Raw genomic sequence first — 17,595 nt, forward strand, 5'->3', positions numbered from 1 at the left:
ACACAGCCAAAGCAGATTTTTCCCACCTAAAACTGGGTCTATTACGCTATTACATGGGGGTCTTGTCTTCCCCATGTCAGTAAATGGAATCATCATCTACCCAATTGCTAAAGCCAAAAACCAAGGAGTCATTCTTTATTTTCTTCTTTTTTCGGCCATACTGCGCAGCTTGTGGGATCTTAGTTCCCCAACCAGGGATCAAACCCACGCCCCTTGCATTGGAAGTGCAGAGTCTTAACCACTGGACAGCCAGGAAAGTGCCCAAGGATTCATTCTTGATTCTTCTCTTTCCCTCTCCATCCCCATATTCATTCTTACATTTTTTCATGCAGTCCCAGCCCCCATTCTGAGCAAGTATATCCAGTTGCCTATTCAACATCTCCATGTATATGTTTAATAGGCACAAACTAAAAATTTGTAAATTAGAATTCTCTTCTCAGAACCTACTCTTCAATAAGATCTCTTTAAGTCACTAAATAGCACCACCATTCACCCAAAGTTGCTGAAGGCAGAAACTTAAAAGTTCTATCTCTGGGACTTCCCTGGTAGTCCAGTGGGTAAGACTCCACGCTCCCAATGCGAGGGGCCCGGGTTCGATCCCTGGTCAGGGAACTAGATCCTGCATGCATGCTGAAACTAAAGAGTTCGCACGCTACGACTAAGAGTCTGCATGCCGCAACTAAGTCCGCATGCCAAAACTAAAAAAAGAGCACACATGCCGCAACTAAGACCCGGCGTGGCCTAAGTAAATAAATAAATAAATAAATAAATATTAAATGGAACTCCATTTAAAAAAAAGTTCTATCTCTGACTTTTTGTCTCACCTCTTACATCTAATCTATTAGCAAACTCTTCCAGTTACACCTGCAAAATACATCTCAAATCCAATAATTTATTACCACCTCTACTGCTACCACTCTAATCCAAGTCATCAGAGCTCTTGACTAGATCAGTGCCTGCATATGTTGAGTTCTCAACTTGAATGAATGAATGCAACCATGAGCAAATTCAGTCAGTTCTTCCTTCAAAAGATACCCCAAATCTAACCAATTCTTTTTGCTGTTGCTACTCTAGTCCTAGCCACCATTATATGGCAACCAGACTAGTGTAACAACCTCCTAACTGGTTTCTCAGCCTCTATCCTTGCCCTCCTAAAACCTATCCCCACAGCAGTCAGGAAAATTCCTTTAAAATCTCAGACCATAATATTGATCCCCCCTCCCCTTCCCAGAACCCTACAGTAGCAGCCCATCACACATGGAACAAAATGTTTATTTTTAGCCATAGTACACAATGACCTCATAACCTGGCCCCTCCTATCTCTCTAATCTATCTCCTACAACTCTCTTTGTTGCTTACTCTGGTCCACCATACTGGCCTTCTTGTCCTTCAGTGAACACACCATATTCATTCCTGCTTTTACATGTGATGTACATCAAACCTGAAACTCCCTTCTCCAATCTTCACGTGTCTTACTTCTTTCAGATCTCCACTCAAATGCCACCTCCTGAGAGGTCTTAGGTAGACAGACAGACAGATATAGAAATACTTATCTCACTATAGATATAGATACAGATATGGATATAGATACATAGATATATCTCTTTCTCAATATCTATATATTAGATATATAGAAAGAAGTTAAATATAGATATGTATATGTACATATGTGTGTATATGTATTCACACACACATACATATGTAAAAATAGCCTCCCAATCCCGATCATTTTCTCTTGCTCCCTTTATTTTAGGCATAAAAATAAGACAATATTATATATCTGTCTCACAAGGAAAATGAAAGCTCCATAAAGGCAAGGGTTTTCTGTGTCTTGTTCAATAATATTGTGCCAGAGCCAAGAAAAGTCCCGGCACCAGCACTAATATTTGCTGAGTAAATTAATGGATGGATGAATCCATTATCAAGTCCTTCCTCATTGGCCTCACCTCCAACTGCTTTTTTTCCCTATGATTTATTTTTTTAAGACATTAACTTTTAGAGCAGTTTTAAGTTCATAGCATTGAGAGGAAAGTACATAAAGTTCCCATATACCCTCTGCCCCCCACACATGTACAGCCTCCTCTGTTATCAACATCCCCATCACAGTGGCGCATATGTTACAACTGATGGACTTAGGCGGACACATCATTATCACCCAAGTCCATAGTGTACATGAGGGTTCACTCTTGGTGTCAAACATTCTATGGGTTTGAACAAATGACATGTATCCACCATTATCCAACTCCTTTTTTCCCCCAAAGAAGTATAATTTAAATTTATTAATAATTAGTTTTTTTAAATTCTGAGAACCAGGTGTGTAATGAACTAGAAAAAATGTTTTTGACAAAGTCTCAGTTTTGACCACTAAATTTCTCTATTTTCCAGCTAACCAGAAGCAACTATAACTCAAAAACATGCAGAACACATAATTTCACAATACTCTGTAAAAAGCAGGGCAAGAATGTTATTTTAGCATTATTTAATTGTAAGTCATTCAGTCATTTTTGTTTGTGGTCATATTTGGTAAAATAATAAGGATACACACTCTGGCAAAACATTTTTTTCATTTTTTTCATATGAATTTGTTAATCTGTTTACCTCAAACTCCTCTTCATTCCTCTAACATGACAAGCTTTTTTCCTCTTCAGGGCCTTTACATTCGCTGTTCTTTTTACATTAAAAAAAAAAAAAAAAAAACTGTTCCGAGATCTTTCCGTGGCTGGGTACTTTTAGACTCCAGCCAAATGTCACCTATACAGGAAGCCCTTCTGTAACCATCTGTGCAATGGCAAGCTCACACTCATCCAAATCACACTCACTCATATAATCATGGCATTTGTTACTGTCTGTCTCCTCACCCCTATAAACTTTACGAAAGCCAGGACCTTGTTTATTTGTTCATTGCTAGCTGCCCACCACCAAAATCCCAACTTAGAACAGTGACTAGCTAGCAGGTACTCAATAAATATCTATTGGATAGACTCTGGATGAATGGAGGATCCTGATATAGCTATGTAAAAAGACAGAGAGGAAGCAGATGCTGACATAGGTGAGCTAAATTCTGTTGTCTATCAGAGCAGGAAGTTAGTAGACTATGCCTATACTGATGAATTAAGACATATTAAAACCTTAAAAATGCATTCCAATATACATTAGGTGCAGACAAATACTACTTGATTCCACTTGTACGAGGTACCTAGAACAGTCAAATTCATAGAGTCAGAAAGTACATAGGTAGATGCCAGGGGCCAGGGGGTGGTGGAAGGGAGGGGGGAATGGGGAATTAGTGTTAAAGGGGACAGAGTTTCAGTTTAGGAAGGTGAAAAATTCGGGAGATGGATGATGGTGATAGTTGCACGACAACGTGAATGTACTTAGTGCCACTGAACTGTACAGTTAAATATGGTTACAATAGTATGTTTTATATCCTGTGACTACCACAATAAAATAATGTTTTTAATTATCTCTCCCTATTAGAATTTATATTATACACAGGCAAGGATATTTGTCTGTTTTTTTTTCCCATGGATGCATTCCTGAGTGCCAATAATAGTCACTGGCTCCATAATTTTTGAGTTAGAGGATTAAGAAAGTGTCACAATCTAGAAATGCAGCAGACCCAGCTTGATGGCTCTAAATAAACATTTGTTGAATAAAAGAAAACAAAAGACATATTATTATGTCTCACTTATATGTGGAATCTAAAAAAAAAAAACAATTATATAGGGACTTTCCTGGTGGTGCAGTAGTTTAGAATCTGCACTCCCAATGCAGGGGGCCTGGGTTCGATCCCTGGTCAGGGAACTAGATCCCACATGCATGCTGCAACTAAGAGTTCGCATGCCACAACTAAGTAGCCCGTGAGCCGCAACTAAGGAGTCTGCCTGCCACAACTAAGACCTGGCGCAACCAAATAAATTAATAAAATAAATAAAAATAAATTTTAAAAAATTATAGATACAGAGAACAGACAGGTGTTTGCCAGAGGCAGGAGATGGGGGTAAGTGGGGGAGGGGAGAAATGGGTGAAGATGATCAAACGGTTTATAAAAATTAAATAATTCTTGGGGAGGGCTTCCTTGGCAGTGCAGGGGTTAAGACTCTGTGCTTCCAATGCAGGGGGCGCAGGTTCAATTCCTGGTTGGGGAATTAAGATCCTACATGCCATGCAGCGTGGTCAAAACAAAAAACAAACAAACAAAAAATTCCTGGGGATGTAACGTACAGGTTGGTGACTATAGTTAACAATACAGTATTGTATATTTGAAAGTTGCTAAGAGAGTAAATCTTAAATGTTCTCATCACAAGAAAAAATATTATAATTACGTGTGGCAATGGATGTTAACTAAACTTATTGTCGTGATCATTTTGCCATATATATACACCTATCAAATCATTATGTTGTATATCTAAAACTAATACAATGTTATATCCCACTTATATTTCCATCTAAAAAAGAAATATTACTACGGACAGGTTATTTAGAGATGATGTAATTTTAAAAATGGAATTCAACAATTATCACTGATGAATGTATTCATTCATTCATTCACTCAACAAATTATGCTACATCTGCAGCAGTGACCCATGCACAGAGCATACCTTCAAGGAGCCTGACATCTAACTACAGAAACAGGCAATTAACCCAATTAAATTTCTGTATGATAAAGGAGGGATACAAACTAGTCTCAGGGGGTTAGGAAAAAGGGAGTGACATTTAATCTGAGTTCTAAAGGATAAACAGGAGTTCAGTAGCTGGGGGGAGAGGTCTGCTCCAGACCCAGGGACTTACATAGCCAAAGGCCCAGAAGTAAAAACGTGGCAAAATCTGCCAGTTTGAATTTCACCCTGAGGAAAGAGAGGGCCAGGGTTTCAAGCTGGTGACTGACAGATCACGCTTACATTCTAGAATAAAATAATCACTCTGGTTCCTGTGTAGAAAAGAGAATAGAAGCTTGTAAGAGTTTAAAGACTGCAGCTAACCTAGGAAAGAGATCATGGTAACATGCACAAGGGTAGTGGTAGAGAAGCTAGAGAGAAGTGAACCAATTGAGATCTTCAGGTGGTAGAATCAGCAGGACGTGGTGATTAAGGGGATGTGGAGCCAGGAAAGAACGTAAATCAGAGCTGATGACACCCTGGCAACTAGGACTGCTGAGTGGCTGGTGAGATTATTCACTGAGGTTGAAAAATGCGAAGGAAAGAAGGTCTGGGGTAAGATAATGTGCTCAGGTATAAATAGATGGCATTCCAGATACCGGTGCAACACCCAAATAGAGGTGCCCCGTAAGATATGGGTCTGGTGCTCAGGAGAAAGGAGGAGGCTGGAGATGGGAACTGAGAATAATTGATATACAGATGTCAACTGAAGCCATGGGAGTAGATGGGATCACTCTGCAGGCAAATGTAAAGCGAGAAAAGAAAAGCTCAGGCCTGCAGACATTTGCAGAAGTCAAAAAGTTAAATATGATCAAATAATTTTAACCTTTCTACAATATTCCCTTTTTGTTTACAGTTAGATACAAAGCCAACTTCTCTACAGAGCACCCAGTACATATTCTATCAGCCTGAAGCCTGGCACAGAGCTATTTATAAAAACCAAGGGCTTGGCTTTCTTCATTATCATCACTTTGGGTATGATACTACAGAAACCAACTTATTAAATCACGCTGTTAAGTGCTTACTAATGTGGAATTCATCAAAAATGAATCAAATCATTCTACAACTGAACATAAAATGCACACTCAAAAATATGATTCACATTTTTAAAGAGGCCTATAATTATCAACAAAAAATAGAGCCTCTTTCTGCTAATACAGTACTTTTTAAAAGTATGTAAACTGCAATTTGATGTGGTATCCAGCTGCTTGTTTTGCTCTGCAATTAATTCAATTAGAAATGTACATATTATGAATCAAAGTAAATCCAGCAGAGATGAAATAGTAATTGGTGAATTTGCTTAAAATTGGTTTACTTCCTATCTATATTACAAATTTTGAGAATGTTTTTTCATAAGAAAACTTAGCCTGTTCCTCCTCTTTGATCTCATAATCATCTGTGATATGCTGATTATGCCAATATAGAAATAAGACTGGATCCAATATATAACCCCTCTATTACATTATATGACACCTCATAACAAGGTATATACAGAGGAATACGAACAGTTCTGTACGTAGCAGTAAATATATACATGTATGTGTATACTACGTATGACGCATAGACGAACAGTTTGGTGTGTATCCTCCACTCACAAAACAAACACAGAGAGACTACCTCTGGAAAAGAGAAGTAGGAATGGGAGAAGAATGCTGGAGGAAGACTTTTACTTTTCACCCTGCATTAGTCTATACTGTGCTAATTTTTATAATGCAAATGTATCCTTGTATCGCTTATGTTTAAAAATGAAGTGTGAAAACTGATGCCACTGATACCTTCCTTATGAGCACAGGGGACATTATACCCTGTAACACCTCAGCTTCTTGTGGAGAGCTCATTGATGCTATGGCCCCATACATCAAACGCTAAGCTACTGACAAAAGTTATGTCCCCCTAGGGTAAACGTATTTTGGATTTTATGTTATGAATTCGCATCCTCTATATCAATTTCCATTCCAAGTGCTTTTGTTCATTACTGTTCATAGTTCAGTCTGTCAGTTTAATTTTGTGCTGCTTTGTAGGTATCCACAATAATTACAATGTTTAATGCTGTACCTTAAGGGTGAGCTTAACAGAGCAGTTTAAATGCATATGTTCTGGCCATTCTTTGACTCCCATCCCATCTCCTCTACACACACACTCTATCCCCCGCCCACAGACAAGCATGTCCACTAGCTGTGTTATATATGATATCTTTCATCTTACTAGCTATTTTCCCATTACCTTCTACAGTATATCTGACGATGACATTATTATTGATGCTACAGTAAACAGCTAATATATGTGGTAAAAACACATGCACTATAATGAATCAAAATGACATACCTACCCACCAGACTCCCTCTATTCATTCTAATCAGATAATGGGTTTTGTTGTTTTTTTTTCTTGAGTGTACTACAAAAGGAGGAAGTAGCCCTGGGGAAAAACAGTCATAAAAACAAGGGAAAATAAAAGTAAATGTTTAGTTCATTGAGAAGGGAAAGGAAGTTCAACTAGAAAATCTGTATCAAATAATATAATTCATTTGGTTCTATATGTAGTCTTCTTAACTTGAAGTTCCCTGAAGCATGGGTGGCAAGTGACACAGACACATACCCTCCAATTAGACTTTTTATTATGACCTAATTCATTAGAGCATAATTAAATTTCTTATTAAATGATTAACCATAAGGTTAGAAGAAAAGGTCATGTTGAATGTTAATTATACATCCTTTAAAGAATTTCAAAGATGTTAACAGCAGTACTCTCATAGACTGTCTGTTGTTGTTAATTAACTCAAACTCTTGGAAGGCAACTGAGCATTCTCTTTAAAAATTCAAAATGCATATATCCTTTTACTAATCAGTACAACGGGGAAGAATTTATCCTACAATCAATTTGCACAAGTGTGCAAAAATGTGCATGAAAGGATGCCTGGTGCAGTACTGGCAATACCAAATATTGGGAAAAAATTACGCATTCATTAGTGGGGAAATTATGATTGTGGTGCATCATATGATAGAATGAACATGAGGATACAAAAAATTCTTCTAGATAGATTATTAAATGAAAAAGAAAATCAAGGTATAAAAGAATTTGTGCCAGAATAACCTGTATTTGTTTTTAAAAACAAAAGATAAAGATACATGAATGTGTTTACACCAAAAAAATGCTGCGAAGATACATAAGAACCTTAACAGTGGTTAGCTCTGGGAAATGGGACTGAAGTCAAGAGGACAAGAAGATGGAGAGGAGTAAACATTTAACTTTTCTTCAGTGATACACACACACACACACACACACACACACACACACACACTATATGGATAGAGTTTATGTATATATTATGTATATATAATTATTACCATATACATATATGATTTTTAAGTTGAAGGAAAAAAACAAGTTAAAATAAATAAAAGATTATGAAGAAACAGAAATAGTTCAACAGGCATAATGGAGAACAAATTTTATTTTATTTTATTTTTTTTGCGATACGCGGGCTTCTCACTGTTGTGGCCTCTCCCGTTGCGGAGCACAGGCTCCGGACGCGCAGGCTCAGCGGCCATGGCTCACGGGCCCAGCCGCTCCGCGGCATGTGGGATCTTCCCGGACTGGGGCACAAACCCGTGTCTCCTGCATCGGCAGGCAGACTCTCAACCACTGTGCCACCAGGGAAGCCTGGAGAACAAATTTAAGAGTAGAGAGCTTACATACAGCAGAACCTTCTTACCTGACACTTAGCACTACAGTATTTGGCAACTCGGCATTGAGAGCATCGCATCAGCTTTTCCTTCCTGTTAAAAAATAAAGTTCACATTAGGAAATGAATGAGAATCATATATGGCTGAAGAAAGAAAACATAAGTCAAGGTATTGACACCAATATGTTCTTCTCACTCTATCTGTATGGTCCATGAGATTTAGATTTTCACAGTGATGAACATCTTCTTTCACCTTCAATGTGAGACATATACCTAATAACTAGTGTTCTTTTTTTTTAAATTGTGGTAAGATATATATAACAAAAAATTTACCACTTTAACTATTTTTAAGTGTATGGCTTCAGTGGCCTTAAGTACATTCACATTGTTGTGTAACAGTCACCACCACTAATGTTCTTTTTAACATAAATTTAATGAAAACACAGAGATTCCCACTTAGGCAAAAAATTTCACTTCATAGAGTTCTTTTTTCATAGAGTTTTTAATGTCTCCATATGAAATTAAGAATCTAGCCTATCAACTAACTGAAAGTACCCTACACCACTCAAATAGAAAAATTTTACAAGTTTAAATTTATCATGTAGTTTAATTATAATATACTCCTTCTGGGAAATGATTTTCAATTTCCATTAAATTCAATTACTACTTTCAACTTGCTAAATTGAGATGCACCAAAGTTATGTCCTCCCCAAATCGCCTGAGGAAGGAAAAAGCCAAAACAAAGAAAAACTTGGATTATAAAATAAAAACAATAAATCTGATGATGAAATTCACAGTAACAAATATCAGACAGGACTGGAGATACTTTCAAGGCAGCCAAGAGCATTAAAAGTCAAACTATAGTATTAACAACAGTGACAAAACAGGAACAAATCTTTCTAAGCACTTCTGATGTGCCAGGTAGTGTTCAAAGTTCTTTACATCTATTGACTCACACTTAACTTCAGATAGTCCTATAACTAAGCAGTTTTATTATGTCCATTTTAGAGATACTTCAATACGTTTTCAAGAGATAAGAAGCAGATGACTAAGGAAACACACCATAAAGTTCAAGTGGCAGGTGACATTGAAACGGTAACAACTGAACGCTGCAGAGAATCAGAACTTGAATATACCAGGTACCTCACCCATAGGAGAGCAGCAGTGAGATATGGAGCATATAACATGGGGGGAGGTTAAAAGTCTAAATAAAGCAAAGTCCAAACACCTCCTACCCCCAAGTGTAGAATTACAGGTGTCAGATATCAACATCCCAGACAACAACCCAAACCCAAGCAACCTGGCCCTAAATTTCTTGCTTTTAACCATCATATTATACTACCACCCTTAGACAAAACTGGATAAAAACAAAATCCACCCATAGACTATTTTTTTAATTAATTAATTTTTTTAATTTAAATTTTTTTTTAATTTTTGGCTGTGCTGGGTCTTCATTGCTGCATGCGGGCTTTCTCTGGTTGTGGCGAGCGGGGGCTACTCTTCCTTGCGGTACGCGGGCTTCTCATTGTGGTGGCTTCTCTTGCTGCAGAGCATGGGCTCTAGGTGCTTGGGCTTCAGTAGTTGTGGCATGCGGGCTCAGCAGGTGTGTCTTGGAGACTCTAGAGCACAGGCTCAGTAGTTGTGGCACACGAGCTTAGTTGCTCCATGGCATGTGGGATCCTCCTGGACCAGGGAACGAACCAGTGTCCCCTACATTGGCAGGTGGATTCCTAACCACTGTACCACCAGGGAAGTCCCGTCATAGACTATTTATGAGACACACTCCAAATAAAAGGACATACAAAGGTGGAATGAGATGGATATGCTTAGGCAATATTAACATTAATATTAAAATTAATTAAACACTAATAGAAAAAAGCCTGTGTAACTATATCAATATCAGAAAAAGAGACATTAAGGTTAAAAATATTACTACAGATGAATAAGGTCAATACACAAAGATAAAAGACTCCAATCACTAGGTATTAAGTACCTAGTGTTCGCAGTCCAAATGTTCGCAGTCTAAAAATACATAAAGTAAAAGTAACATCTAAAAAAATGATCAATACACAATAAATTAATACAAGTAAGGCCTTAAAAATAATGCCTGGAATATACTAAGTACCATACAAGTATTAGTTATCAAGTCTTTTTCAGGAATTCATAGATCAAGCACATAAAGAATAAGGAGCTCTATAATTTTACTTGATCTCATGCAAAACACAGACCCTTGCACCTTTTATATTAATGTGTATTCACATACTCTTTTCAAGCACCCACTGGCCATTTACAAAATATGCCCACACATTAGGCCACAGAACAAATCTAAAAATCCCAAAGAATCAATATTATACAGATAATTTTCTCCAACCATAAAAGAATTAGATTAGAAATCAGTAAAAAAAAAAAAAATAAACCCAGTAAAATCTCATATTTATAGAAATTTAAAAGCTTATATAATTCAAGGATCAAAGAGTTGTCATGAACATTAGAAAATGTATTATATTAAATAATAAAAAAAACGAAACGTGAGATACAGCTAAAGTAATACTTAAAGGAACATTTATAGCTTTAAATGTTTATGTTGACCGCAGTGGCATAATTTTTTAATCTCCGTAACTTTCCCCATAAAAAAAATGACAGAGTAAGTAGGAAATAGGAAAACCTAACCATCACTCCCCACCCTGGAAAATATCTACAACAAACCCAAAAATATTAGCAGGAAAAAGAAAACACACACACATACACACACACACACTACTAGCTTCAAGACTTAAATTAAATCAGTATATTTGTGGGAGAAAACAAAGAAGGCAACTTCCAATAGACCTGAAAACAGAAGAAGCCCCAAACTGCCAAAAGATCCCTGGCAGAAAGCCTGTCAAGCCAAACTGAGAACTGCAGCCAAGACTGGGAAAGTATGCTTTCTGCAGGAACACTCCTGAGGATGAGGTCCCTGGGGCTCCCCTGAATCCTGCTTTCCTTAGACCTGGCTCCTCAGATTTCCCCTCATTTCCTTTTTTCTTGTCTAAGTTATTCAGAGGCTATTTCTGTTGCTTGCAAATAAAGATTCCCAACTATACAAAGTGTTTCATCTCCATTTTTAAAAATAATAAGCAGGGCTTCCCTGGTGGCACGGTGGTTGAGAGTCCGCCTGCCGATGCAGGGGACACGGGTTCATGCCCCGGTCCGGGAGGATCCCACATGCCGCGGAGCGGCTGGGCCCGTGAGCCATGGCCACTGAGCCTGTGCGTCCGGAGCCTGTGCTCCGCAACGGGAGAGGCCACAGCAGTGAGAGGCCCGTGTACCGCAAAAAGAAAGGAAAAAGAAAAAAATAAATAAACAAATAAAAATAATAAGCAGAATCAAAATACCCAGGAAAATCAGTGATGAACCTGGTAGCAAATATTAAAACTTCGTCTTCTCCCTCCCATAGCTCTCAACCACAGGCTTTAATGAATTTTAACACAGAATTTCAGCAAAATAAATAGCAAGATGATTCAAAGAACTGGGATAATTCAGCTGCCATTTGATGTGTGAAAAAAAATTCCTTAACATGAGTTATTTAAATGTTTGGGGTTACTTTTACATATCAAATAACCAAACAAATAAATTTAAGTTCTCAAGTTTCAAAAATAAAGGTCAACTGAATCCAAGAGAAAAGTAGTGTGTCTGATTAGAGGAACCACTGAGGCTTTGAAGAGTTACTGCTTTTCCCTGTTGAGTAAGGTTCAGAGTAATAGCCTCCTGGTAAGGTCTCCCTGCAGAGAAAAAATTTGGGCAGCAGTGGGAGAGGAAAATAAGTATTAGAAACATAGCCACCCAGACAGTTCATGGAAACATTCTTTCTCTCTTAAAAAAAAAAAATCAATACATCATTTCCAACTGAAAGACAAACCAACATTTTTCTTTAAAAAATCAGAAATGTACATGTCAAATAAAAAACAGAATTAATTAGAAGCCCTAAATAAAAAGGATCACTTATTCTAGGTGGTAGCTCCAAAGGCTAAAACAAGAAATACTGAATGGAAGCGCGAGAGGGACAGATTCTGTCTAAAGGTAAAGAAGATCGTTGTGGCAACAGCAACTGTTCAAAAGTCAAAAGAAATGCCCTGAGGAGGTGGAGTTCCAGGTCATTTGACATGTTCAAGGAGAATCTGATAGGTACATTTACAGACATATGTACAGGAAATTCCAGCACTGCAGAGGAGCATGAATTAAATGTTTCCTTCTAATTCCAAAATTATTTGGTTCTGCTTCTCCTGTGTAACAAAAAAATATAAATAAAATTTGAAGATAACAAAATTTGTGCCTATTATTAGGCCAAACATGATAATCTCACAGGAGTAGAGAAGTGAGCAATATACAATTCTCACAAACTCCACAAACATCCTGTTTGCAAAGCGATTATTTCAAGAGTCCATCCAGAACTGGAATTTCTGAATAAAAAGGAATCTAAAGAAACAGGTTAGGAATGTATCAGTAACAGAACCTCTTTTTTCCCCTCCACTTAAGAGACAAATAGTAGCAGGCTACCTCTAAATTAAAGAAGATATTAAAATTATTGTATACTAAAATAAATGGAAGTTTTAGGCCCCCATCCCAAAAAAGCAAAATGGGTTCCCTTATCACTTGTTCATATAAACTTGGATGTTACTGAACACAATGTCAAATCAGAGAAAATTCTCAGCTTGCTCCAGTGCTCCAGACACAGTGATTCACGGAGCATAAGTTAAGTCCTCTCTTCCAAGTAAAAGTTGGGTCGTAATTAGTTTCTCCAATAGCCTAGGCAACTGAAGTGTGGAAAGGAAATTAAAATAAAGCTAAATTAATTGTTCTGCTGCTATACAAATCAAAAAGTCATACAGTTGACCCTTGAACAACATGGGGCTTAGGGGCGCCAACCCTCCATGCAGCTGAAAATCTATGTATAACTTTACAGTTTGGCCCTACATATCTGAGGGTCTGCATCCACGGATTCAACCAAACTCGGATGGTGTTGTACTGTAGTGTGTATTTAGTGAAAAAAGCTGCGGTTTTTTCACTAAAACATAGTGAAAACTAAAACATAGTGGACCCACGCAGTTCAAACCCGTGTTATTCAAGGGTCAATCGTATATGGATATAGGGGAAACCACTGTCTCTAAGAAATCAAAGAGGAAAGGGGATTAATTGGCTCCCTCAGATCCCAACAACTGGAGTACTATTTAAGGGAACATCTCTCTGTCCTTCTTGGTTATCAGAGGGCAAAAGTATCCTACTGTTTAGAAACTCTGCCCTAAAATAATACGGCCAGTTGCCAGGTAGAGAGAAAGAAGTTGCCTGGAAAGGATATAGAAAATGAACAAATTCTATCCCAAATTTCCCCCAGCCCTGGCACGTACAGAATCCATTTAAAACTTCCTACAGAGGGAAAAAATGCATCTACAACACATTCATAGATAATATACTTATCATACAGGGTTCCTTCCTAGCAACATGCCTCGATCTCCTAGAAGTCTCCCAGTGTGTCTAGCGGTTGAATCTCTCCTTCAACAGCCATCCTCACAGTGGAAGGAAACTGGCTCACTGTTGACCAGTCAGATGCAGGCGAAGGCTCAGACACCACAGGGAAGCCAGGCGACCCTCCCGCTCGCTGAAGCACACTCATCTGGATGGAGCATAGCCCAGCACAATCAGAAGCAACCCCAGAGCCCAGGGTGTGCCTTTGCAGCCTCCTCATTCAAGGTGAAGATCCCTGCCCAGTGATCTTTTGCACCGTGAATATCTCAAGGACCAGATTTTACTTTGTGGCTGACCAATGAGGAAATTTATTTTGTGGCTGATTTCTTTGGGAAGAAATCTGAGCTGAGAAAAAGACCAGAGCGCATTAAGTAAAGCCTGTACCACTTATAGGTGCTAAGGAAAAAGTGTTGACTTATGGGATGTCTGATTTAGTACCCCGGGCCTTATACAAGTGTTAAGAAAATTCCCTAAGTAGAATTCCTATGAAAGTATTTTTTCACATAATTAAGACCCAAGATGCTCTATGGAGTATGAGAAATACTGAATGTCATGATGGGCAAGCTCTTAAAAATAAAGAATAAAAACTCTCCATTTGTTCTTAAATGGAGAAAGCCAAAATACCTAAGTGAAAGAAGTCTAAATACAATTTTTTAAACAAAAATACCACAGAAATATTTATTTACAGAATTTTTATGTTTGTTAATATCTTTAAAACCTCAGAATCCTGATTCATTAGAAATGTTAATGTCATGTAAACAAGTACTTGGCTATATTTCCCCCTGGAAATTTCTCAAGCAAAAGAAGTTCTACATTATGAAAAAGAGATTATCCCAAATAGAATCATGTTATTCTATGCAAGGGTAGTGCAACACGTACTCTGGCCAAATAAAATACACCGGAAAATGCTAAAGAACTCCTTTAGGCATAAATATTCATAATAATATATTAAAGGGATCCTCCATTTTTGTTTGGAGATGGTAACTGTGTGGGTTTGGGCCCAAAGGCCTTTTTAAAAATTAAAGAGATTCATATCTACCATCCACCTATCAAATGGTTTTTAATACAAAGCAGCAGATGTGATCAAAATAATATATAACAGATTCATAACACAGGAATATAGAAAGAATTGGTTTGGACTCCTTTTTCTATATTCCCTATCACTTTATTTCCTATTTCTAATATTTAAAGTACAAAACAAGAAAATGCAATGGATAATATTTCAGGGAAAATGAATCTGTGATTCACAGGCACCATAACTTCATGGGAGAAGCACAAGTAATTTAAACCCACATTAGCACTTAGAGAAATGCACAGCAAAGTATTTGAGCCAAGTTAGTCAAGAGAGGCAGACCCTCTGACTCGGGGACTTCCGTTTTTCACTGTCCTTGGTCTCTTAAAGCTTCTGTACTGGCGGAGACTATGCTACCTGATGAACACAAACTCCAGTAGTTAAATCAACAAGTGTTCAGTGACTGGCCACCGTGTAAGGTGTAAGGTCCTGGGTGGGTGGGTGTGAGGAGGGTATTACAGTCACTGTTTCTAGGAGCTCGTGGTAAAGGAGGACAGATCAACACATACCACTTGCAGAATGAGCTACAATACAAAACTGTGTTTTGAAAAGCAGCACAGCTACAGGGCCCTAGTTCAGAAGAAGGAAAAGTCACTTTCTGACCGGTAAAGAGTGAATTGGAGAGGGTGTTATAAGGGAAAAGGAAGACACCATACCTAGGAGGGAAAATATTTTACCAGTTTAGAGTTCAAAATTTGTAGTCCAAGTGCTATAGTCTGAATGTTTGTGTCCCCCTGCCCTAAATTCATGAGTTGAAATCCTAACCCCCAAAGATATTAGGAGGTGGGAACTTTGGGGGGTGCTCAGGTCTTGACGGTTGAACCTTCATTAATGAGATTAGTGTTTTTATAAAAGAGACCCCACAGAGATCCCTTACCCCTTCTACCACGTGAGGACAAAGTGAGAAGGTGCCAGCTATGAATTAGGAAGAGGGCCCTTATCAGAATGTGACCAGGCTAGCTGCTCGATACTGGGCTATCCAGCTTCCAGAAGTGTGAGAAATAAACTTAGGTTGTTTATAAGCTACACAGTCTGTGACATTTTATTACAGCAGCCTGAAAGGACTGAGACACCAAGTCCACTCCCTACTAGCAGTGTAACCTTGTAACCTCTCTTAGCCTCAATTTCCTCCTCTGTAAAGTGAGAATAAGTGACTACTCATAAAACTGTTGGGTAGACTATGTGAGGTAATCTACATAAAGTGGCTGCTAACAGAGCGTCTAAGCATAGAGTTAAAACTGAGGATGCTAAGTATATTTTCAAAGTGCTCAAGATAACGTTGCCTATTTCTGTGCCATATCTGAAAATCCCACACCTCTTCCATGGTTGCTAAAAAAGCAAAATCCACATGTGCCACAAATCTGGTCATCTCCTTGCAAGCACACAGAAAATTCACCACTTTTTTTTTGAAATCCACATGTTCCCATAATACTTGACTCTAATTTCAAAATTTGACTAGCATCGTTAAGTGTTTCACTGCTCAATCACGTTCACTAAAGTTTGTATTACTACTATTTTTAATTTGATCAGAATGATTAACTTCAAAGTGGTCTGATTCAAGAAGCTAAAAACGTTTTATGAAAGTTTCATCTGTGGAAATTAAAATCAGAGAAGGCTGTTACGTCTTCAGTAATATTAAAAGGTAATTACAACTCCTAATATTCTGCTTGCTTTATGTAAAATAATGTCTATTACAAGTTGAGAAAATTAACATTTTTACAAGAGTACAGATTTAAACTCTCCTCATTATATGATATTTCTCTACAAAATTGGATATTGTGTGCTGTGGGTCACTCTAACAGCTAAGAATTGAAAACTGGTGACTTAAAGGTGTTTCTTAGGCAGAGCACACACAAGTAGACTGAAGAAAGCTGTGACCAAAACGAATTGCTGAAGAGGGATTGTTTTCTAGTGACAACATCTTTGTTTCTAAATAGGAAACCTCTTTAGCCTAGTCGAGTAATACAACTCTGATAAGTCTAAGAGATATATTCGTTTTCCCTAAGTCTTGAAATTTTTTTTAAGTGAGGAAGAAGAAAAAAACCTGACTTTGCCTAAAGACTGAAATCAGATACCCTTTAAATATGTTAAGTATTGCTATTATAAATATCACACAGCATACACATAAAAATAAAAGTACCATGGGTAAAATATCAAAGAAGGTACAAGAAAATCTGGTCAACATTTTCATTAACATACTAAAACCTAAGCCTTCAAAATGGCAAAAGCTGCTCACCTTGGTCTCAAATGCAGGGTATACTTTATCACCATGAATGAATTATCTATCATGCTACCTCTAATTAGAAAATGAGGTTATCAGCAGCATGTTTCCATTTTAACTTGAACAGTGAGAAATCCAAAAGTCAAAATCACTATCGAACTATATTTATCTGTTCACTTCAGAGGCCTGGAAGCCATTTTCTCCTGGCTGCTTAAAAATTTGCTCTTCTACTTTATAATTAAGTATATTACTTCGTTTAACCTCTAACTATAAATTTCCTCAAGTCCTCCTGGAAGTAAGCATTAATGAAATCTCAGATAACTCATTCTCAACTTTGGAGAATAAAATGGCACTTTAAGTTTATAAAGAAACACTGTGCTGACCTAATCCCAAAATAAAGAAACCTTAAAAGATGAGTCCTTAGGAGACACAGAATTAAATGTTTCACCTGCCAATGCA

General features: G+C 37.7%; 1 protein-coding gene across 3 annotated transcripts in view; it reads right to left on the minus strand.

The window, feature by feature from the left end:
* SMYD3 (SET and MYND domain containing 3) overlaps positions 1-17,595 on the minus strand; it is a 714,589-nt gene that overhangs the window by 527,618 nt on the left and 169,376 nt on the right. For all 3 annotated transcript variants that reach the window (XM_067729540.1, XM_067729539.1, XM_067729542.1), the window contains one exon: positions 8,372-8,435. In XM_067729540.1, the coding sequence (XP_067585641.1) occupies positions 8,372-8,435 (64 nt within the window). The remainder of the gene's footprint in view (positions 1-8,371; positions 8,436-17,595) is intronic.

The sequence above is a fragment of the Pseudorca crassidens genome, chromosome 2, assembly GCF_039906515.1.
Source record: "Pseudorca crassidens isolate mPseCra1 chromosome 2, mPseCra1.hap1, whole genome shotgun sequence".
In the NCBI taxonomy this organism is placed as follows: domain Eukaryota; kingdom Metazoa; phylum Chordata; class Mammalia; order Artiodactyla; family Delphinidae; genus Pseudorca; species Pseudorca crassidens.